General features: G+C 36.0%; 1 protein-coding gene across 8 annotated transcripts; it reads right to left on the bottom strand.

Moving 5' to 3' along the window:
• Nucleotides 1–661: 661 nt before the first annotated feature.
• On the bottom strand, nt 662–17,507 carry NME8 (NME/NM23 family member 8). 8 transcript variants are annotated; one of them, XM_064669976.1, is made up of 17 exons: nt 17,439–17,507; nt 16,153–16,197; nt 15,019–15,055; nt 14,878–14,926; nt 13,975–14,081; nt 13,116–13,187; nt 11,950–12,066; nt 11,034–11,100; nt 9,168–9,250; nt 7,836–7,928; nt 7,262–7,410; nt 5,769–5,947; nt 4,510–4,654; nt 3,609–3,716; nt 2,733–2,884; nt 1,582–1,726; nt 662–991 (listed from the first exon to the last, which is right to left on the bottom strand). In XM_064669976.1, the coding sequence occupies exons 3-17, from the start codon at nt 15,049–15,051 to the stop codon at nt 769–771; spliced, it is 1,722 nt and encodes a 573-aa protein (XP_064526046.1). In that variant the 5' UTR covers nt 15,052–15,055; nt 16,153–16,197; nt 17,439–17,507; the 3' UTR covers nt 662–768. The 8 variants fall into 8 exon arrangements, with proteins under 8 accessions (XP_064526046.1, XP_064526011.1, XP_064526026.1 ...); XM_064669941.1 differs by having other exon boundaries at nt 14,869–14,926; XM_064669956.1 differs by having other exon boundaries at nt 14,869–14,926; nt 17,476–17,505.
• Between the last annotated feature and the right edge of the window lie 337 nt (nt 17,508–17,844).

The following is a 17,844-nucleotide window of genomic DNA, read 5'->3' on the forward strand; positions in this document are numbered from 1 at the left end:
AGCTGCAGAATAATATTTGTGTTCTTTATGGAGGCCAGCCAAGTTAGACTGGACAGGATATGAATTCACTAGTTTGGCAAAGAGGCATATATCAAGAATAGCTGTTATGTAAGAGCTGGCTTTATATTTTAGTTCCTTTGATATATTTGAATTAAGTAAATGGGCTGGAAAGGGCCTTCTGCTTTATTATCCAACCTGCTACAGTAATTGTTAGAAGATATTTAGGGAAAGGATAAATAAACAGTGCAAATGTTTTTCAGGGCCCTGAGGGAACCAACAGGCCTTGATAGCCCAGAGCAGCCTCACCAGGGATGCATATGAATACAGTTGGCCAATGAGCACAGGAGCCCCATTTGGCTCACAGTTAGAACTGTAGGGCTTGACACAACGGATGTGTCATTGATAGTGTTTTAATCACCTTCCTTGACCCTGTTCTTTTTAAAGTAGCTACATACAAAACACCTTAGAATCCTGAAACTATTGGAAAGGCATAAATCTGTTAAAGTGACAAAAAAACCCAAAACCCCCAACAACACTCTACTAAGCATACATAAAGAAATCATTACTAATGTCGAACTTCTAGCAGGCACTACTTGTTACATCAATATGCTTTGCAATACGAAAAAGCTGATAATAAAAAGCTGCCTGATTAAAATTGAAGTATGAAGAAAAATATTTATGTTTATATAGTCTTAAATATAGATCGTTAGGTAGATAAATGCATCTAAGGACATGAACATCAATTTCTAGAGATTGCATCTTAATTGTTTAGTGTGTACCAATCTCTCCAAATGCGAACTCAATGCTTTTCAGTGCATGTTCTCTATTAGATGATCCATGGACAGCATTAGACAAAATATCATGTGCAAACTGAGCTCGAATCGATTGAGGACAGATCTTCTTTGCCTCTTCTGGATCAGTTGGACCCATTAGTTTCCTCCACTCTTCCACAGCATTTTCCTTTGATAAGACCATTATCACTGATGGACCCCTGTAAAATCAGTATAAGAAAGCTCTTTATTCTGAGAAGCAGACTTAGCTTTGGCTTCAGAGGTACCATGAAGGTTTATGATAAGCATTGCACTATCTGAATTTTGTTAAACTGTTTAAGTATTAATATTTGTCACTGAGTGTTTTGTTTAAGACAATATACCATATTTGAAAGCCAAAAAGATTTATGATGAGCAGGTATTTAGATTTGGACTTTTTGTCCAAAAATATTCTCACCCAAAAATTTCTGAAGCAAGACAATACATACTGTTTTATCGACAGCTATACTAGCAATATTGTGAGAAACATATTTTGTCCTGCATGGGAAGAATAAGGATTCCATTGGAAAGCAGTTCCTTTTTTGAGAAAAAAATTCCAAAATAATAGTCACTACACAAAAGTTTGGAAAGAATTTTAAATCTTCCTTTTAAAGTAAGAGCACTCTGTGCTAGAAGCCTCTAAACTTGACAGAAAGAGTGACAGAGTGTAAAATCCTTATACCACTTATGGTGTAGCGTGTTTTGTTGACACTGTAAATTCAAAGTGTGATGTCTACTTACATACCTCAGTACTGTAAAAGAATATACTTACTCAGTCATACAAGAAACTAACTGTTCATAAAAGGGTTTTCCTTCATGATCCTTGTAAAACTGTGCAGCCATTTCACGAGTTAAAGCTTCTTCTTTTATCTTTGAGATGCTAAATCCAGCCTCTTTAACTTGTTTCATAATGTCATCTAGGAGAATAACAAACAAGCTCATTTTCGATTGAAATGGTTTAGATGCAAAAAACTCTCAACACACCCAAACTTTAAAAGTTTCAGAAAATACTAAATGTCTTTTTTTAAAAAAGTCACCAATATCTATTAAAATTCTTGTTACAGTATCAAACACCCATGGACAACATAATAAACACTTCAACAGTCCTATAAAATGTACAGAAACCATTGTAATCGCATTGTCCATCTTGATGAAGGTGTTAAACCCAGACTGTTATGAACTATACCAATAGCATTCACTGTTCTCACACTGGATAAAACGTGGACTGTAGTTGTTATGCTATATCAAGTACCAGCTGGCCTGCCAGAATCAATCTGGATTGTTACAAGAGGGGAAGAAAGACTCACAAAAGCCAATGATGAATTAGCATTAGAAAGACTATTGAATTTTATTTTAAATAGAATAGAAAAGAATAATGATCAGAAGAGGCTCTGGATATAGGATTTTTTAAAAGTGGCTTCAAAAATCTTTAAGACAAGATTCCAAATCATACATGGTGCTCTTTTTACTTTTTACTTTGATGTTTCCTCCTTATTCCCCTTGTCTAATGGCAAGTTAAACCAAGAATAGGAATGAATCTAACTGAGCAATGACCCCTTTTGAGTCAGTAGAGATACCTGTCTGAAATAAGTAACATAACTTTGGAAAGTCTCTCTCCTTTGACTTAAAAGGATGCTAGGCAGCTAGCCTTTCAACAGTTTAACTTATCTAAGAACTCTCTTTCCTCAATTTACCATTATTCTTGTGAAGAAAGACCTATAGGCAGCTTAAGCAAAGGAAATTTCACATTTGAGATCTCGACCTGAATCATGCAAGCCCCATAAAATTATTTCTCTGCACAGAAAATACATTTCAGAGAGTCAAAAGAATGCATTTGATGTGATTTACTGCAGTGTACATTGCTAACATTCTGTAGAAATGTCTGCATCAGTAGGCATAGCCCATACTTTCTAAATTACTTACCTTTATGAGTCTTAACGGCCTCAGGTTTGATTAACGCAAAAGTTTGTTCCTGAGGGAAGAAAAACTCTAATTCCTTCTGAGCGTCATCAGGTGTAGAACTGCCGTGCAGCTGATTAATGGGTACATTGTCGACTGCATATTGTGCACGCAAACTAAGAGTCATTAAAAGAGTGAAGTTACTTAAAGGAATAGCTATGAATTGAGCAATGAATTATAATTAGCTTTGAGCGAATGAATATAAATATATACATTATTTAATTATGTTATATTATTATATATTATAATATATAAATTAGTGTTGATCTGACAATCTGAAATCTGAACGCCTTCCCCCCAACTCTCATCTTGTTATATTTCCAAGAAATACCAATTCTTTCTTAATGAGGCAGCACTTCTATCAGCAACAGGTAAGATGATACCACAGCACTTTCTTAGAACAATATGATAAATAGGTAGAACTAAGATGTCCGTCTATAAAATGTGTAGGACAAACTTAAGTCAGAAATAAAATACTCTACTGATGAAAAACTTTCATTAAGCCAAGAGAAAAATCATTTGTTCCAAAAAAAACACTATAAAGAATAGGTTTTACCAACATTTTTTCTCTGATTCAAGAGATTCCACTTCACTTCAATACCCTTTTTTAAACTCAACTTTTTATTATTCTTGCCATCCATTATTTCTGAAAAGATTCCATAGTTTCTATGTGTAATACAGTCCTACTTACAAGAAAAGCTTAACAAATTGCAGAAATGCATATCAGTTTCCAGATGATGGCACTATAGTTACACCAGTTGGAATGTTGTATTCATTGAGATGAGAAATATGAAAGTAAATTGGAAGCTGTGAATGATGTTTTACTATTGTGGCTTATACCTGTCTGGATTTTCTTTGCAAGCCTCTTCAAGGGTCTTTGGGCCCAGTAAACTTCTCCAGTGTGATACAGCGTTTTCACCTGTTAGAGCCAATACAAGAGTTGGACCACTGTAAAATGGGAAAAGTAGCATTAAAAAAAAAAATTAAACTCCCAGTACTTTTCAAAGTAATTTGATTACATATAGTCCAGGCTAGGAAAATGAGCCCTAGTATTAGAGGACTTTAAAACTGATCTCTGTTTAAACAACTACAGTCTGATAAAACCTTACGAGGCTTAAACATGAATTTAAATTGCAAAGGAACTGAGTTTTATCACAACAGCAAGATGTAGAAACACTGCTCATGCCCCAGCCATATCCTAACTTCATATGAATGGAATATCCAGACATGATTCATTTCTCCTCCCCAGGGTATCCAACACACAGCCTGGTTAAAGATTTCAGAGCTCTAGACAACCTAAATGCAGCCTTTCAGAGCAGAGCTAAACTGGTTTCACCCAAACCAATGGACTTGGCTGCTGACTTTGACATCATACATATGAAGTTATGGAGTAGCTGGTAATTTTTGAAAGCCTCATTTTTTTATTTATTTGTTATACCTGGGAATTATCTCATTATCTGCAGTTATCTGATCCTGTTTTGACTTTTACTAAACCTTTAGATACATGTCTATCTTATAGCCATGTATTATCCAGGAAGTGTTCAAGGGCAATTTGGATGGGACTCTGAGAAACCTGGTCTAGTAGAAGGTGTCCCTGCTCATGGCAGGAGGTTGGAGCTAGATAACTTTAAAGGTCCTTTCCAACCTGAGCCATTTTCTGATTCTGTGATTCTACAATTATTAATTGTGAAAATTTCAGTCTTATCTGTAGATCCACATGTTCATTTTTCATTCAATATACCTGGTCATTTGCTCTAGAAGGACTGGGAAGTAGTCTTCATTTACATGCTCACTGTAAAATGTACGCACTTGTTCTTCAGATAGGATTATTTCTTTCTGCATTGCTATTTTGAAGCCATCGTCCTTTATCCTTTGTATAATAGAATCTGTTAAATATATTGAAATAATGCTAAATGGCCATCCATGCATTACTTTGCACCCTTGCAGAGAAATGACATGGACTTTTCAATGATAATGTTAAATTTTTACAGGTGAATTAATTTCCTAACTAAAGAACAGAAAACTAATATAAAGCAAATGTTATTGCGCTTCAGGAATTGCCTGAACACTCAGAAAGCTGATCCTCATCTTCTTAAGGTTTTCTCTTACTTCCGAAACCTCATTAGGAATTACTGACTGAGGAATATGATATACATTACTATGACCAAAAGAAGGTCTAAGGAACTTGAATAGGTGAATGTTTATTTAACTAAGCCTTACAAGACCACATGGGTAAGTAAGCAGTATTTGGCACAAGTCAAAATAACTCTGTAATTACCTACAGACGATGTAATTACCTGCAGAACTGCTGCTCTAAGCAACATACTAGACAACCATCAAGAATATAAATACTCAAGGAAAGATCAAAATTGTAGTCTTTCAGATCCTGTGTATAGGTTATTTCAAGTACAGAGATTCTCAAGTTAGAAATAAGTGTTATCTGAAATCTACGAAGAAATGCAAATATATGATTGAAAAGTAAACTTGTTTGGATGAAGGTTCATGTTAATGGGGTAGATTTTTTTATTTAATCTGTAAAAATGTTTTCTGTTTAGACCTGCCCTTGAGCAACACCACATTATGCAGCATAGAATATCTTAGACTGGATCTTTTTCACCTTGCCATTGATTTATCTTGGAGCTGCTATTCAAGAATATCAGCTACTTTATAATGGTGGGAAATATGGTCCCCTATATAACAATTGAAAATACTAGCTTATCTGAGATGTCTTCTACAAATATTCCATCCAAATATACAATCTACAGACTTTCTTGAAAAATCAACCAAGGGAACAAAATAGCATTGACGTTTACATTCTCAATATATGAAAAACATTAACCATATAACTTCATTCCAGACAAAAATTAGTGTTGGCCTAATTCTGGGGAGACAATATAACCTAAAAACATTTCATTAATCGAGTTAAAATTTTTAATTCAAAATTCAAAATATGAGACTACTTATATGCCCTAGATACAAAATACAGTTATTAACACTTACCTCGTCTTTCCTTTAAGAGAGTAGGTCTAATTATGGCCAAAGTCTTTTCAGCTTGTTGTTCTGTTTGATGTATATGAAAATTTGGGAAAAAGAAGCCAAGTTGTCTGCTGGCATCTTCGATACTGTCTTGCACGGCACATAGATTTACTAGACTCTCAGCTTCCACGAGTGCTAGCTCGCTAACGAAAGATGAAGTAATACAGTTTTTAAGTCACTGCATGCGTAGTGTTAATAAGCTGGCTTCTTGAAGTTGTATTTGTGTGTTAAAATTTAGTGAAACATAAGAATAGAATGCAAAACTAAGCTTTCATTAAATTCAGATTCATGAGCAAAATAATGTTTCTGAGAAGACAATTACTAATTTTCTCAAGAAGTGCCTCATGTGCCTCACATGCTCTGAAAGAGAAATCTCAGTCACATAGCTTTAGTAATTTCCCTCTAGCTTATTAAAGACAGTCCCTCTGTTTCATGAGAAAGAATTACTACTGGCAAGGGTACAGTGTATAATAAATGATCAATAAAAGGCTTGTGCTTTATTTGTGTGCAGCATGATCATAAAAATGATAGCAATACAGAATTGTCTGTAACAGAGATACTTCTCATTGTTACTTACCTGTATGTCTAAGATTTATATAGCTATGTAAATAAAGTCCCTCTTGGCCACTTACATAAAATGCAGTATTCCTCAGTTGTACTAAATTAATGCAGAAAGAGATACAGCAGTCATCAACAAAAATATCAATCATTATGATAAATTATTTCTTGGACAAAGTATTTAAGTTCCTGTTACTTTAAGTAAGTCTCTTGTCTAAATGTAAAACTTGATTTGATATTTGAATTTTTGTGAACACTCTATTGTCTGAAGCTGTGTATACAACTATTATCCTCTTTCTCTACAAACTCTCGGTACAGAAGAAAAACAGACATTTCAAGATACCATGGTTGCGAACAACTAATCCTTACAATGTTTTATGTGTCATGGAGCAGAGTGGGGACACAAACCCCAGTACCCTACCCCTTCTCTGATGGCTTTTGCAATGTTCCCAGGGAGAACAACATGCCTCAGGTGTCCCCTGGTCTCCTCTGAGCCACATATACGGCTTCCCAGGATACAAAGGAGTGAACATGGGCAGAAGTGCAACCTTCAGTCGGCAGTGCTGGCAGTCACTTGGTCTGGGTGAATGAGTATGAAGTAGAATTGCATGGACTATATCATTTTTGAAGTGTAGCATTGCTCCCACTGGTCTGAGAACCCATTCAAGGCTAGTTCAAAGAGATCAAAGACATTTTCTTGTCATCTTTAAGTAGGAAGTATGGAGTTTCTGAAATTGCATCTCTAGTGGTGGTCCTGTGAAGGACCAGGTGAAGAACTATGCCTACTCCCTGAACCCTTCGTACATGGGCACATCTGCATCTGAAGAACATGCCTTGATTTGTGGTGTGCTCTGGACACTGTAACTGAATCACATATACATATTTTCACTGTTAGTTACCTCTCTGGCTCAGACGAATCAGACATGCTGTCATGTGTTTCATGTAGTTCTTTCCAGTGAGGAATGGCAGCAGAGTCTTTTTTTTTAGTGAATACCAAAATGTGGCATGGTCCACTCATCATGAATTGAACAAATTCTTCAAAGTCAGGCTAAAAAACATAATTTTCCATCACGAATTGCAGGAACTCTGAGTTTATAATCAGAAATGAGACAATCATCCTTTCAAAGTAACTCATAAATTCCTATTCAAAACTGGCATTCACATACATTAGTCAGAACCCGGTTAGATTGTTTGTGAAGTTTTTTGATCAGTCATTTGAGACAACATTATCAGATGTCTAAAACAAAATTAATTGAGATAAAGGAAGTCCTGGAACTACTTTAAGCAAGTACTATGTTGTTGCAGGTTAAAATGTGAATGACAAGAGTGAAGAAAATTTTTTGTGAACTAAATCTACATTAATTCCGTTTTTTGACATACTAAAAAATTACAGTACAGAGATTTGCAACCACATCTAGTTACAGTGATATGTTTTACCCTCGCCTTTCATTTAAGTTTTTAGTTTGCTTTTACCTGGTCTTTATTCCGGGCATAGAACACTCTGATTTGCTCTTCAGTTAGCACTTTCTCCTCTGCTGCTTTAATGGTAAATCCTGCATCTTTAATCTGCAATTATTCAGTTATTACTCAGAGGCATTTGAAAATGGACATATACAAAATGTATGTTATTGTAAATCTAAAGATTGATTTTGAAAGTTATCTTAAGTTTAAAATTCCCTGAAATTCAAAATATATTGCTGTTGTATTCAAAATATAATGGCTATCTTTGCCTAAACTGAACTTCCAGCCTTTCAAAGCACTTCACTAAATTCAGCATTATAATACTCATAAATTAATGTTTTTGAAAATTATAGTGCAGTTCAACGTATGGAGTACATTCATTCAGTAGTTAATAATCCCTTTTATTTCATATTGAATAAACCCCTTTTGCCCATTGTGACTGGTTAATATGCAAATACTTCTAAAAATTTTATTATAAACTCTGTTATAATCAAGGTAGTCATGTAGATGTGATCAATTTTATCAGGCTAAACTACTTGGTTTCAGAAAGAGCAAATAAAGAAAAATTAAAAATAAAGAAAAATTAAATCTATTTTAATATATTCTCTTTTATGCTACATTATTGCACTAAATTCAAGTATATGTAAGTGATATATGCTTATATGACCTGTGTCAAATTCATAGTCCACTGGTATGAGGTTTATACCATATACTGATATTTTAATAACAAAGGCATTGTCCAGCCCCAATACTGATCATATGCTAATATTAATCTGCTTACTGGCACTCTGCTCTTTTAAAGCCCCTATGATGCTGCAGAGTGTTTCCAGACTGCCTCGACAAGACTGACTGTGGAAACAGTGTAGGTGCACACCTTATAAGCCAAATAACAGCTGTTCAGCCCCAGCTAAATAATTTTCAAGCACTGCCTGTTTTCTGGGGGGTATTTTGGTTTTTTTCTGACCTTATTTTCTGGCTACAGTAGAATAATTGCAGAAACAAACTATATAGCACTCTGATTTCCTTTCATGCAAAGGTCACTTTTTAAAATTTGTATGAGTTTATCTTGATATACAGTGTTATAAGGCATCTTTTTGGTAGCAGAATCAGTGTGAGTCAATATTTTACCTCATCTACTGGCATAAAATATTAAAATAATAGTATAAATTTGAATACCATATTATTTCAGGTCAAAATTATTGTCCTTTTATCATCCTTACCAGAGAAACATTAACAGATCTTGTTCTAAAGCCTGGGCATAAATTAGGATCTACTTAGTCTTACATCTTGCTACTATGCCTCTTAAATAAATAGGTTGAATTAATATTTTAAAATTCTGTCTACCTTTTTTTTAATTTGTTCTACACGTCCCTCTAGGACATCATTAGGTTTTATAATTCCAACAGAATATCTGAGTATTTCTTCTTCTAGAAAAGGGAAAAAAGAGTAATATGTTAATTAATATATTCATCAAAATAAATACACAACAAAATGCTTCATTACTTTCAAGCGTGTTTCTCTAAATAATTCTCCATTTTAATATTGAGATGGCCAAACAGTGGCTCCAAAAATTGACTCCAGCACTTAAAGCATGTCTTGGAGTGCAGGGCCACCCTTGGCTATCCCTGGAATTCACATTCCTGATGAACCACATTTTTTGGGGGTTAATACTGGGGAGAAATGGTTCACATGCAGGTAGCTCTGGTGAAAAAATTTCAGCTTAAGATGGAGGCTTTGTCTAGGGAGTTCTGTATGTACAAGAGTAGAAATGTGAAAGGAATTACTATTACTAAGGAAATTCACTAAGTGAAAATCTGTACAAATATTGGAGATTCCCCGTAAAATATGCAGTTCTTGTCATAGAATATGTTTGATTTCTTGGCATTGTGAATGCTGAAGTCATTTGCAATTAATAAGTGTTGGTCACACATTCTTGTTTAAAATCAGGTGTTCCTTGCTGTAACAGTACAGACAGACTGTTGCAACATCCATAGCATACAGATCCCTGAAAATGATCAGAAGGGAATATACACTGCATCATCTTTGCAGAACCTTAAACATTAGAATGTACCTCAATCCCATTCTGAACACTGTAGAAGAACTTAATGATAGTGCTAATGGAAATAGCAGCTAATGGAAACTGCTACTTGTTTCCAGTACTAGAAAACACTTATAGGCACATGCATGTGTTAACGAAAATGTTACCCCAATACAATATGTTAATATATTACAGTTTCTGAGAGATCTCCTGACTTGAAGCTGAACCTGAGCTGAAAGCTCTGTTCTCTGATTTTGTATCACATTTAGGTTTTGTGGATTAGTGTGAAGCTTGTAGATGCTTGCTAAATGATAATACTGTACTACTAGGTCTCACAGGGTTTATGAGGAAGAATATTGGCTAAAGCTAAGGTCAGGGATATGTCACTTGAACCATACAATAAAGAAGGCATGAAGAGGAAGGAGAAGGGACACATCTTAATCCATGTCTGTAATCTAATGCCTTCTCACAGGAAAAAAAACCACAACCAAGATCAAGAAAGAGATGAGGGAGGGGTTTATTCCAACTCAACATTGAAGAATGGCATTCTGTGCATGTATGACGGTGTAGGAACATTCAGTAGCCACAGATAGCAATAAAACTAGAAAAGATTTAGGTCTCAGCTCATGAGAAGCCTGAGATAAATCACAGACAGGGGACTTGCAAACAGGATGGTGCTTTTTTTTCATTTGTTTTGGAAGCTTATCATGCTATACTGTGGATTTTTGCTCTTACATAAGTCTACTCTTAAATCTAGTCTGGTGAAAGAGTTAATTGAAATAATTTGAGATACAAGGCATGCCATTGCTTCACAGATTAACTCTTTCAGTCCTCTCAGGTTGACCCCATCATAGTATTCCACCTCAACAAAAGTACATAGCCAACACAGGGACTGTGTAGAAGTGACTTTCAGTCCCTAATTTTACATGGAAAAGTTCCCTGGCATGTATCACTTCTATCTAAAGTCTGAAGGTTCCCAGTGTGAGGGTGAACATATCAATGATGACAGTCCAATGTATTAATTCCTTACTGAAAAAAGTTGAATCATAGTGTCTCATATTAACTCAACCAAAGGAAGGTCTATTAGTGCTTGACACAGACAATTCTTAATCAAAAGACATTTGTTCTCTTTCTTCCTCTTAACATTTCTAAAATAAATCAAATATATTTACCCTCCTCTGCAGTCTCCTCAATAGTCTCTTCTGATGATTCTTCTTCTAGAAAAACAAGTTCAGCTACCTAAGGTAATTGCAAATAGAGCAAAAGTACACCACCATTAAAAGGTAAAGTCACCAAACACAGCTGTCAGATCTTCACAACACTTCTATCTTAATTTAAGAATGGATTTTCTACTGTGGAAAACAAGCAAGTCTAAGAAAGACCTTAGGTCAGTCTGATTTTCCTTTAGCTGCAGTTTGTTAAGACTCTCTTTTTACTGCAAGTGGAGTTTTTTGATCTTTTTCACTCAAAACAAGCAGTGAGACATAACTCCTTCTCATGTCTGTTTCATATGATGCAGTTACTAGTTATATATTAAAAATATTCATCCCTGAAAGAAAAAAAGATTACTGAAACCTCTATGTGCTAGTGACATTTTGTCCATTTCTCAATTTCTTGCATTAATAGGCTAATCTGTTAATTTCTTAAGTTTTTAAGCCATAATGGATATTTGTTTTTTCTGGAGAGAATATCCAGCAAGGGAGGATTAATTCCCCTATTACTATAAATTCCGACCGTAGAGTTGTTTGCAGTGTAGGCTATTGAAGTCAGACTAAGCTGTCCTTATGTCCTCATGTCATCTGGAAGTCAGGAGTGAAAGGTGATGGAATAAACTTCCTTTGGCTTTTGTAGCAAACTGGATTCTTTAAGTACAGAGCAATCTCCACAGTTTTGAACAACCCGATCTAGTGAAAGATGTCACTGCCTGTGATCTTTAAGAGTCTCTTGGAACCCAGATAATTTTACGAAATTTCTGCAAAAAAAGCCTGTCACATATATCACTTTACTGTTAAGACAAAAATACAAAAAATTAAACATTACCTAAAACACTATCACACAAATATATGTAAGTATCTGGTTTGTGAGTACCTCGGTGCGTTCTTTCTCTCCAGCTGCAATTTGCCTCTCTTCTTCCACTAGATCTGTTACTTTCTTAATTATAAGAGGAGCATTTACACCTCTCACTATATCAATAATTTTGCCATTCTGTAAAAGAGAAAATAACACTTTCAGTGAGTTTTCATCTCTTATTTTACACATTTACTTCAGCTTTTGAAACATGTTATATCTTGTTAATTTTTCCAGCTACAGGACTACTTCCTATGCCCATGAAGGAATACCAAAGCTACTACTGTCTCTATTAGTTCAGAATTAACCTGCTTTTAATTCCTTACTTCTTTCTCTACCTAATTTTCCACGTTTTTTTTCAAGGCTCACCATTAACAGTACAGTTGGAAGCAAATGCAAATATGGATTCTACTAGCTTGTAATTTTTATAACATGGAGTTTTCTGTCGTCTTTTTTTTTTTTTTTTGCATTAGATTCCAGAGCATGTTCTACCATGTTTAGGTGCGCAATAACGAAGCTAACTAATGGTGACCAAAGATACTACTAACTTCTCTAGGCAGCATTCAGATTCAGACCTGAAAGTGTCCTGAAAGTATCGTTGTTTGTGGTCCCTAGTTATGGGAATTCAAATCCTGACGCCCTCAAGTAAAAAAACCCCACCACTTCCTAAGTGAGCAGTATTCCATGGTGGTGTCCTAGGACAACAGTCTATCTGTGTCCATCAGTGAGAAATCATAAATATATGATTAATTGCTGCAGTTCTGCAAGTGTTACAAACACATTTTTATTTGTTATCTTAAAAACTTTATAGCACCAGGAATTGTAAATTCTATTTCCCTGATGGAAAATGTGCATAAAATAGTCATTTCCAGTGTAACCACATGTAGGCACTTTATGTGACGCAAACCTGGAAAACTTACATGGATTTCTCACTAAGTAACTACCAAAACAGTGTCTTCCATAGCTCTTCTGTGGCTATATGTGCAACAGCCACAACAAAAACGTGCTCAAGAGCCACCAGATTTAGGAATGGGAGACAGCTCAAGTAAACAGTATCTGATGGTACCATTCTACCTACTGTAAAATGTAAAGAGAGAATTTATACTTCTTCACATCTATTTCAAAATCTTGAAAAGTTAAGGCAAAAGTAGGCAGCACATTAAAAGAAACTGATGTGATGTACTTACAACACAAAAAAGAAACACAGGTTCACAGTTTTTTCGAAATGGTTTCAGAGTTTCAATGCTGTCAGCCTCTGCCTGAAGTCAGACAAAAAAGATTATTTGCTTACAAAAGTGTGTATGCATATATATATATATATACACATACAGATAGATAGATATGTGTAAACATTTTTGCCCCCCAAAAAACCCCATTCCTACATGCTTTGGTGTTACAAACTCAAACTGCAGTCCTAAATGCAAGTAACAGTCCTTATGGTGATGAAGAAAGAACTGTTTTGGTAACATGGGATTGTCTTCTCAATATTACAGCAATCAATCATGGAATAATGTCTTCTCTTGATACTATTTTCTCATGTAGGTTATAATAACATACATAAAGGAAGAAGTATATATATACTACTAGTGTAAATAGGTATTTTTACTACTACAGTTCAGTGATAATTTATTTTTAATTTTCCCCTTTTTTGTTCTCTTAAAAATGAAATACAAGGGAATATTTGAGATAAAAAATGCAACAGTTTTTCAGGGACACAAGAATTTTAAATGTGATAATCCATAATATAAAGACATAAAACTAAAAATCATATAGGCTGGCTTTTGAGTATTTCTGCAATCTCATCAAGAAAAACAAAAGTTCTGTGATATCAGCTTCATTTTATTATAGCTTCTTACATATTTATTCCATTTTTAATCTACTTCTAGACAAAGTCATATGAGGAGACATGCAGAAGAAGAGGCAAGCAGGCCAAAATTATGACAACTCATCATAAAGACAGTAAAATGAAAGCTCTGTATATGCAGATAAGAAGATATATTTAAATTAAAATGTTAATAAAGTCCCACACAAAATTTGCATCCTTACCACGGCAAAATGTAACACATTGTCTTCACTAAAATCATTCTTCAGTTTTCTCAATACATTCATCACAGCTTTGCAAGGACCACACCAAGCTTGATACACATCTATTACTAAAATGTAATAGTTTGGAATTACAAACAGCTGACTTGTGGAACTTATAAAATGAGACACATTTATGTTTAGATTGCAACAGCACTGGGGAGGCATTCTCACATATCTTTCAGTCCTCTTCTAGTCAATGAATGCATCATGAATAAGTCAAGGTACTTAGTGGATACATTAGGGTTTCCTCTTTTATTTCAATTAATTTTTACATAGAAAACTTACTTTTGAGACTATTTGAGATTATTAATTTGAACAACATCTTTTGTCTCACATTCCTTTTCCTTTTAGTTGCTCTTTTTATTTTCTCACTGTTGCTTTTCATTCTTATCTAGGTCTTTTTTCTGCAAGACTTTTACCTCCCTGACCTGTGCAGATAATTTATTTCCCATTATTAACCCTCTGTAGATATGATCCTATTACATATTTATTCCTCCTACCCAAATGCAATTCCTAGGAGACATTGGTTTTGGACTAACTGAACTGAAAACTGGGAATAATATACATCATAGAACATGCACTCTCAAGAATGCAGCAGTATTAATTTAGTCTGTGCAAAATTTTAGGGAAAAACTTCCATGGAAGTTTCCAACCCCCTACCATAGACAATACCATATTGGAAATGATTCTTTGATATACATTTATAAATATATATTCATATAGCCTTTCTTTAAAAGATAATAGGGCACTAGTCATCTTGGTTCATTATGAGTATCTATTAAAGGTGATATATAAGTATGAAAAACTGTACATATTTCCATGAGAGACTAAACAGAAAATAGCAACTGTTAGTACCTACTATACCATTCGTCTGCAGCATTTCATCCCACTGGTCTTGATTGGTTATTATGATCTGAAATAAAATTAACTGATATTTTAACATCTTAAAATGGAGAAAAAACATCTCTTCCTCTCTCAAATAGTTTAAGCAATTAAGATTTATACCTGCAGTGGGACTTCTTTCTTCTTGCTTGCCATTTCCCTGTAATTATGGGAAACATTAAAATATGAAGCACGTTTAACAGTTTTTTAAATAACTGTGTGACGTGCAGAACTGATTTATATGGTTTTCAGAACATCACTGCCTTCTAATTCTCTTAGAATTAACTCAACTGAAGCTCCTACAGCAATGGCAGTTAATACCCCATGTGGGAATTCTGTGGAGCAATATACAACTTGTTTGCCAAGCCCCGATAGTACAAGAAACAGAACAAAATTTACTTTCTTAATTTCCTAGGGTGTTCAAAACTTTTGGCCTCAACAATTTTCCAGTTTATACTTCTTTAGAGTAGCTACAGGGACCTTGATGGGATGACAGCTGCTGTAGCACTGGACCATTTCAGAAAAATATTGATTAAAGAGCTTCCACTCTGATAACATCAAATCGACCCTCCTGTCTGCTGGGATACACGAAAAGCAATGACATACTTGTGCCCCATAACTAATCTCCCAAACTAAATCCTGATACATTCATTATTCTGTCATTAATAAACAATGTCCTTCTTTTTTCTTTTCTTTCTTTTTTTTTTTTTCAGTAGACAATTAACTGTGAACTGGGCAGGACAACGATTTCAGTTAAGATACATATGTGGATTCAGTTTGACTTCTGTTTCCAAATGAATCTTGACTGAACAATAAATGTTATCACTGCATCAGGAGCCTGAGTTTCCAAAGTTCTTGGTTAAGATGGGGGTCTTCATCTTGGGTAAAATGAAAGTGCCACCATGAATGTGACCTCCACTGCCACTGTTATCTGACAAGTCAACAAGCAAATATGTCCAGAGTTTGAACTATCCTGATATTCCCATCAAAGCTGCTCCCTTCAGATCACAGACTGAGGCATAGTGGTCAATGTGAGAACTCTAATCTAAACACTGATCTAAAACTATTGTTAAGAAATAAAACTTTAAATGCAGGTTTTCTTCAAATCCCTTAACCCATGTAGTGAGACAGAGCGTGGCATTAATTTCTGTCTTTTAAAGACTGAGGAGATGATACTACTATTGAGGAAACTAACAGATGGAAATATGGCATATTAATAGGAAATCTTCAGCAAAAGAGCATGTCTTTCAGTGTTACCTTCTGTCACTGAGCAATGACAATCAAAGTGTTGCAAGGCTAGATCTGCAAAACATAAACCACACATGTGATAATGGCCTATACATCCCAGTGGTCCTACACACGCTCCCCAACTAAAAATATGCAGTCATACAGGCTCAGATGGCAAACAAAAGCACTGCAGAACAGACACTTGCTGTTGTATGCAAATATAGAGATACACATTAGTATGGAATAGTAGCTGTGTGAGACGGACATGTGAAGATACACATGACATCTATACCTTTAAATATAATTTTCACATACCATTCTCTCAGTAATGCAGTCAGTATTATACTGTTAAAATTTGAACAGGCCAGCATATTTTCTCCATTATCTATGCTATGGACAAGATGCTTCTCTAGCGTTCATACAAGGCATTTTGCTATCGGTACTTCATCATGGACGTGCAAATGCTACACCTCTGACTACGCATTTTACAACCAAGACTGCTTCCTTGAACTAGTCAGATATAAAAACAGACCTGGGTGCACACCCGGATGCAGTGTCAAACTGACGTTCATATATGCACAGTCTTTGCAGACAGACGTTCTATATCTTAGTACAAACCCTCATTGACATATATACATAGAAGATGTATATATGAAGATACTCAAGAGCTTGTGAGATTTTTACACGCACCTGTGTGTAAATACATGCATACAGACATATAGTTCCCTGTGCATAAGTTCTTGTGTATGACAGCAGATCCTTGTGTGTTCCTAGATAGCAGTCTGATGGACCATCTGCTCCCTACCCTTGAATTCTATGAAACTGGATTAAATACAAGAAATCATGGATGGAAAACACTCACTGAGACACACTGCAGCTTGCACATACATGCATGCCTGTATGCTTTCACAAGTGCACGCAGAGACTCATCCTTCTGCAGGCACCCAAACATGCCAACACACACCTCCACGACACAGGTGGACACTCATCCGTGCAGGCCCTCTCCACGAGCAGGCCTGGGTGAGCCCGCATGCATGCGGGTGTAAGACCCCTTCCTGCATGCACACACACACACACACACACACACAGAAACATGAGAAGTGAGAAAATGCACAGGCACACACCTATTCAGGGGCGACAGTATCTACGCAGGGTGCTGTACATAACCTGGAAGAGCACCCAGGTGCTCGTGCACCCAGTGGTTTGACACACACTCTCCATGACAAGCACACCATCACACATCGGCTTGGGCGCCACTCACCCCTGAGGTGGGTGCCCACCCAGGAGCAGACAGGCAGCGCCAGCCCCCTGCCCACCTGCACACCTTGTCCCTGCCTTGGAGCAGCCGCTCACCTGGGGACTCTCCCGCAGCTGCACAACTGCCACCCCCCAACGGCTCTAACAGCCTCTCCTGTCCTTTAGCCTGCCCCAGCCCCCCTCTATGCTCGATCTCCAAGGGTTATTTTTTCCCCCACCACCTTATTTTGTGAGTCTGCCACTGACATGGCACAAGGAGCTGAGCTGCAGGCGTGCAGAGAAGGAAATGAGGAGGGAGTTGGGGAGTGCAGGAGTCGGAGGAAGAGTCACCACTTCTTTCAGTGTTTCTCCTCTGTTTCTTTTACCCTAGGCAGAGTCCAAACTTACCCTTTTAAAGTAAGAAAATCAGTCTTGGCACCTAATTAGCAATCTACCTTCACTCTGTGTTACTTGCAAATTATGAGA

Source organism: Pseudopipra pipra, chromosome 1 (genome assembly GCF_036250125.1).
Source record: "Pseudopipra pipra isolate bDixPip1 chromosome 1, bDixPip1.hap1, whole genome shotgun sequence".
Lineage (NCBI taxonomy): Eukaryota > Metazoa > Chordata > Aves > Passeriformes > Pipridae > Pseudopipra > Pseudopipra pipra.

Excerpts from the sequence above, each read along its gene's own strand:
- NME8 (XM_064669933.1), bottom strand. Across the intron at positions 13,188-13,974 it reads ATGTGTTACATTTTGCCGTG|GCAGAGGCTGACAGCATTGA; the intron begins GTAAGGATGCAA and ends GTCTGACTTCAG. Across the intron at positions 7,929-9,167 it reads TAGAACAAATTAAAAAAAAG|ATTAAAGATGCAGGATTTAC; the intron begins GTAGACAGAATT and ends GAATAATTGCAG.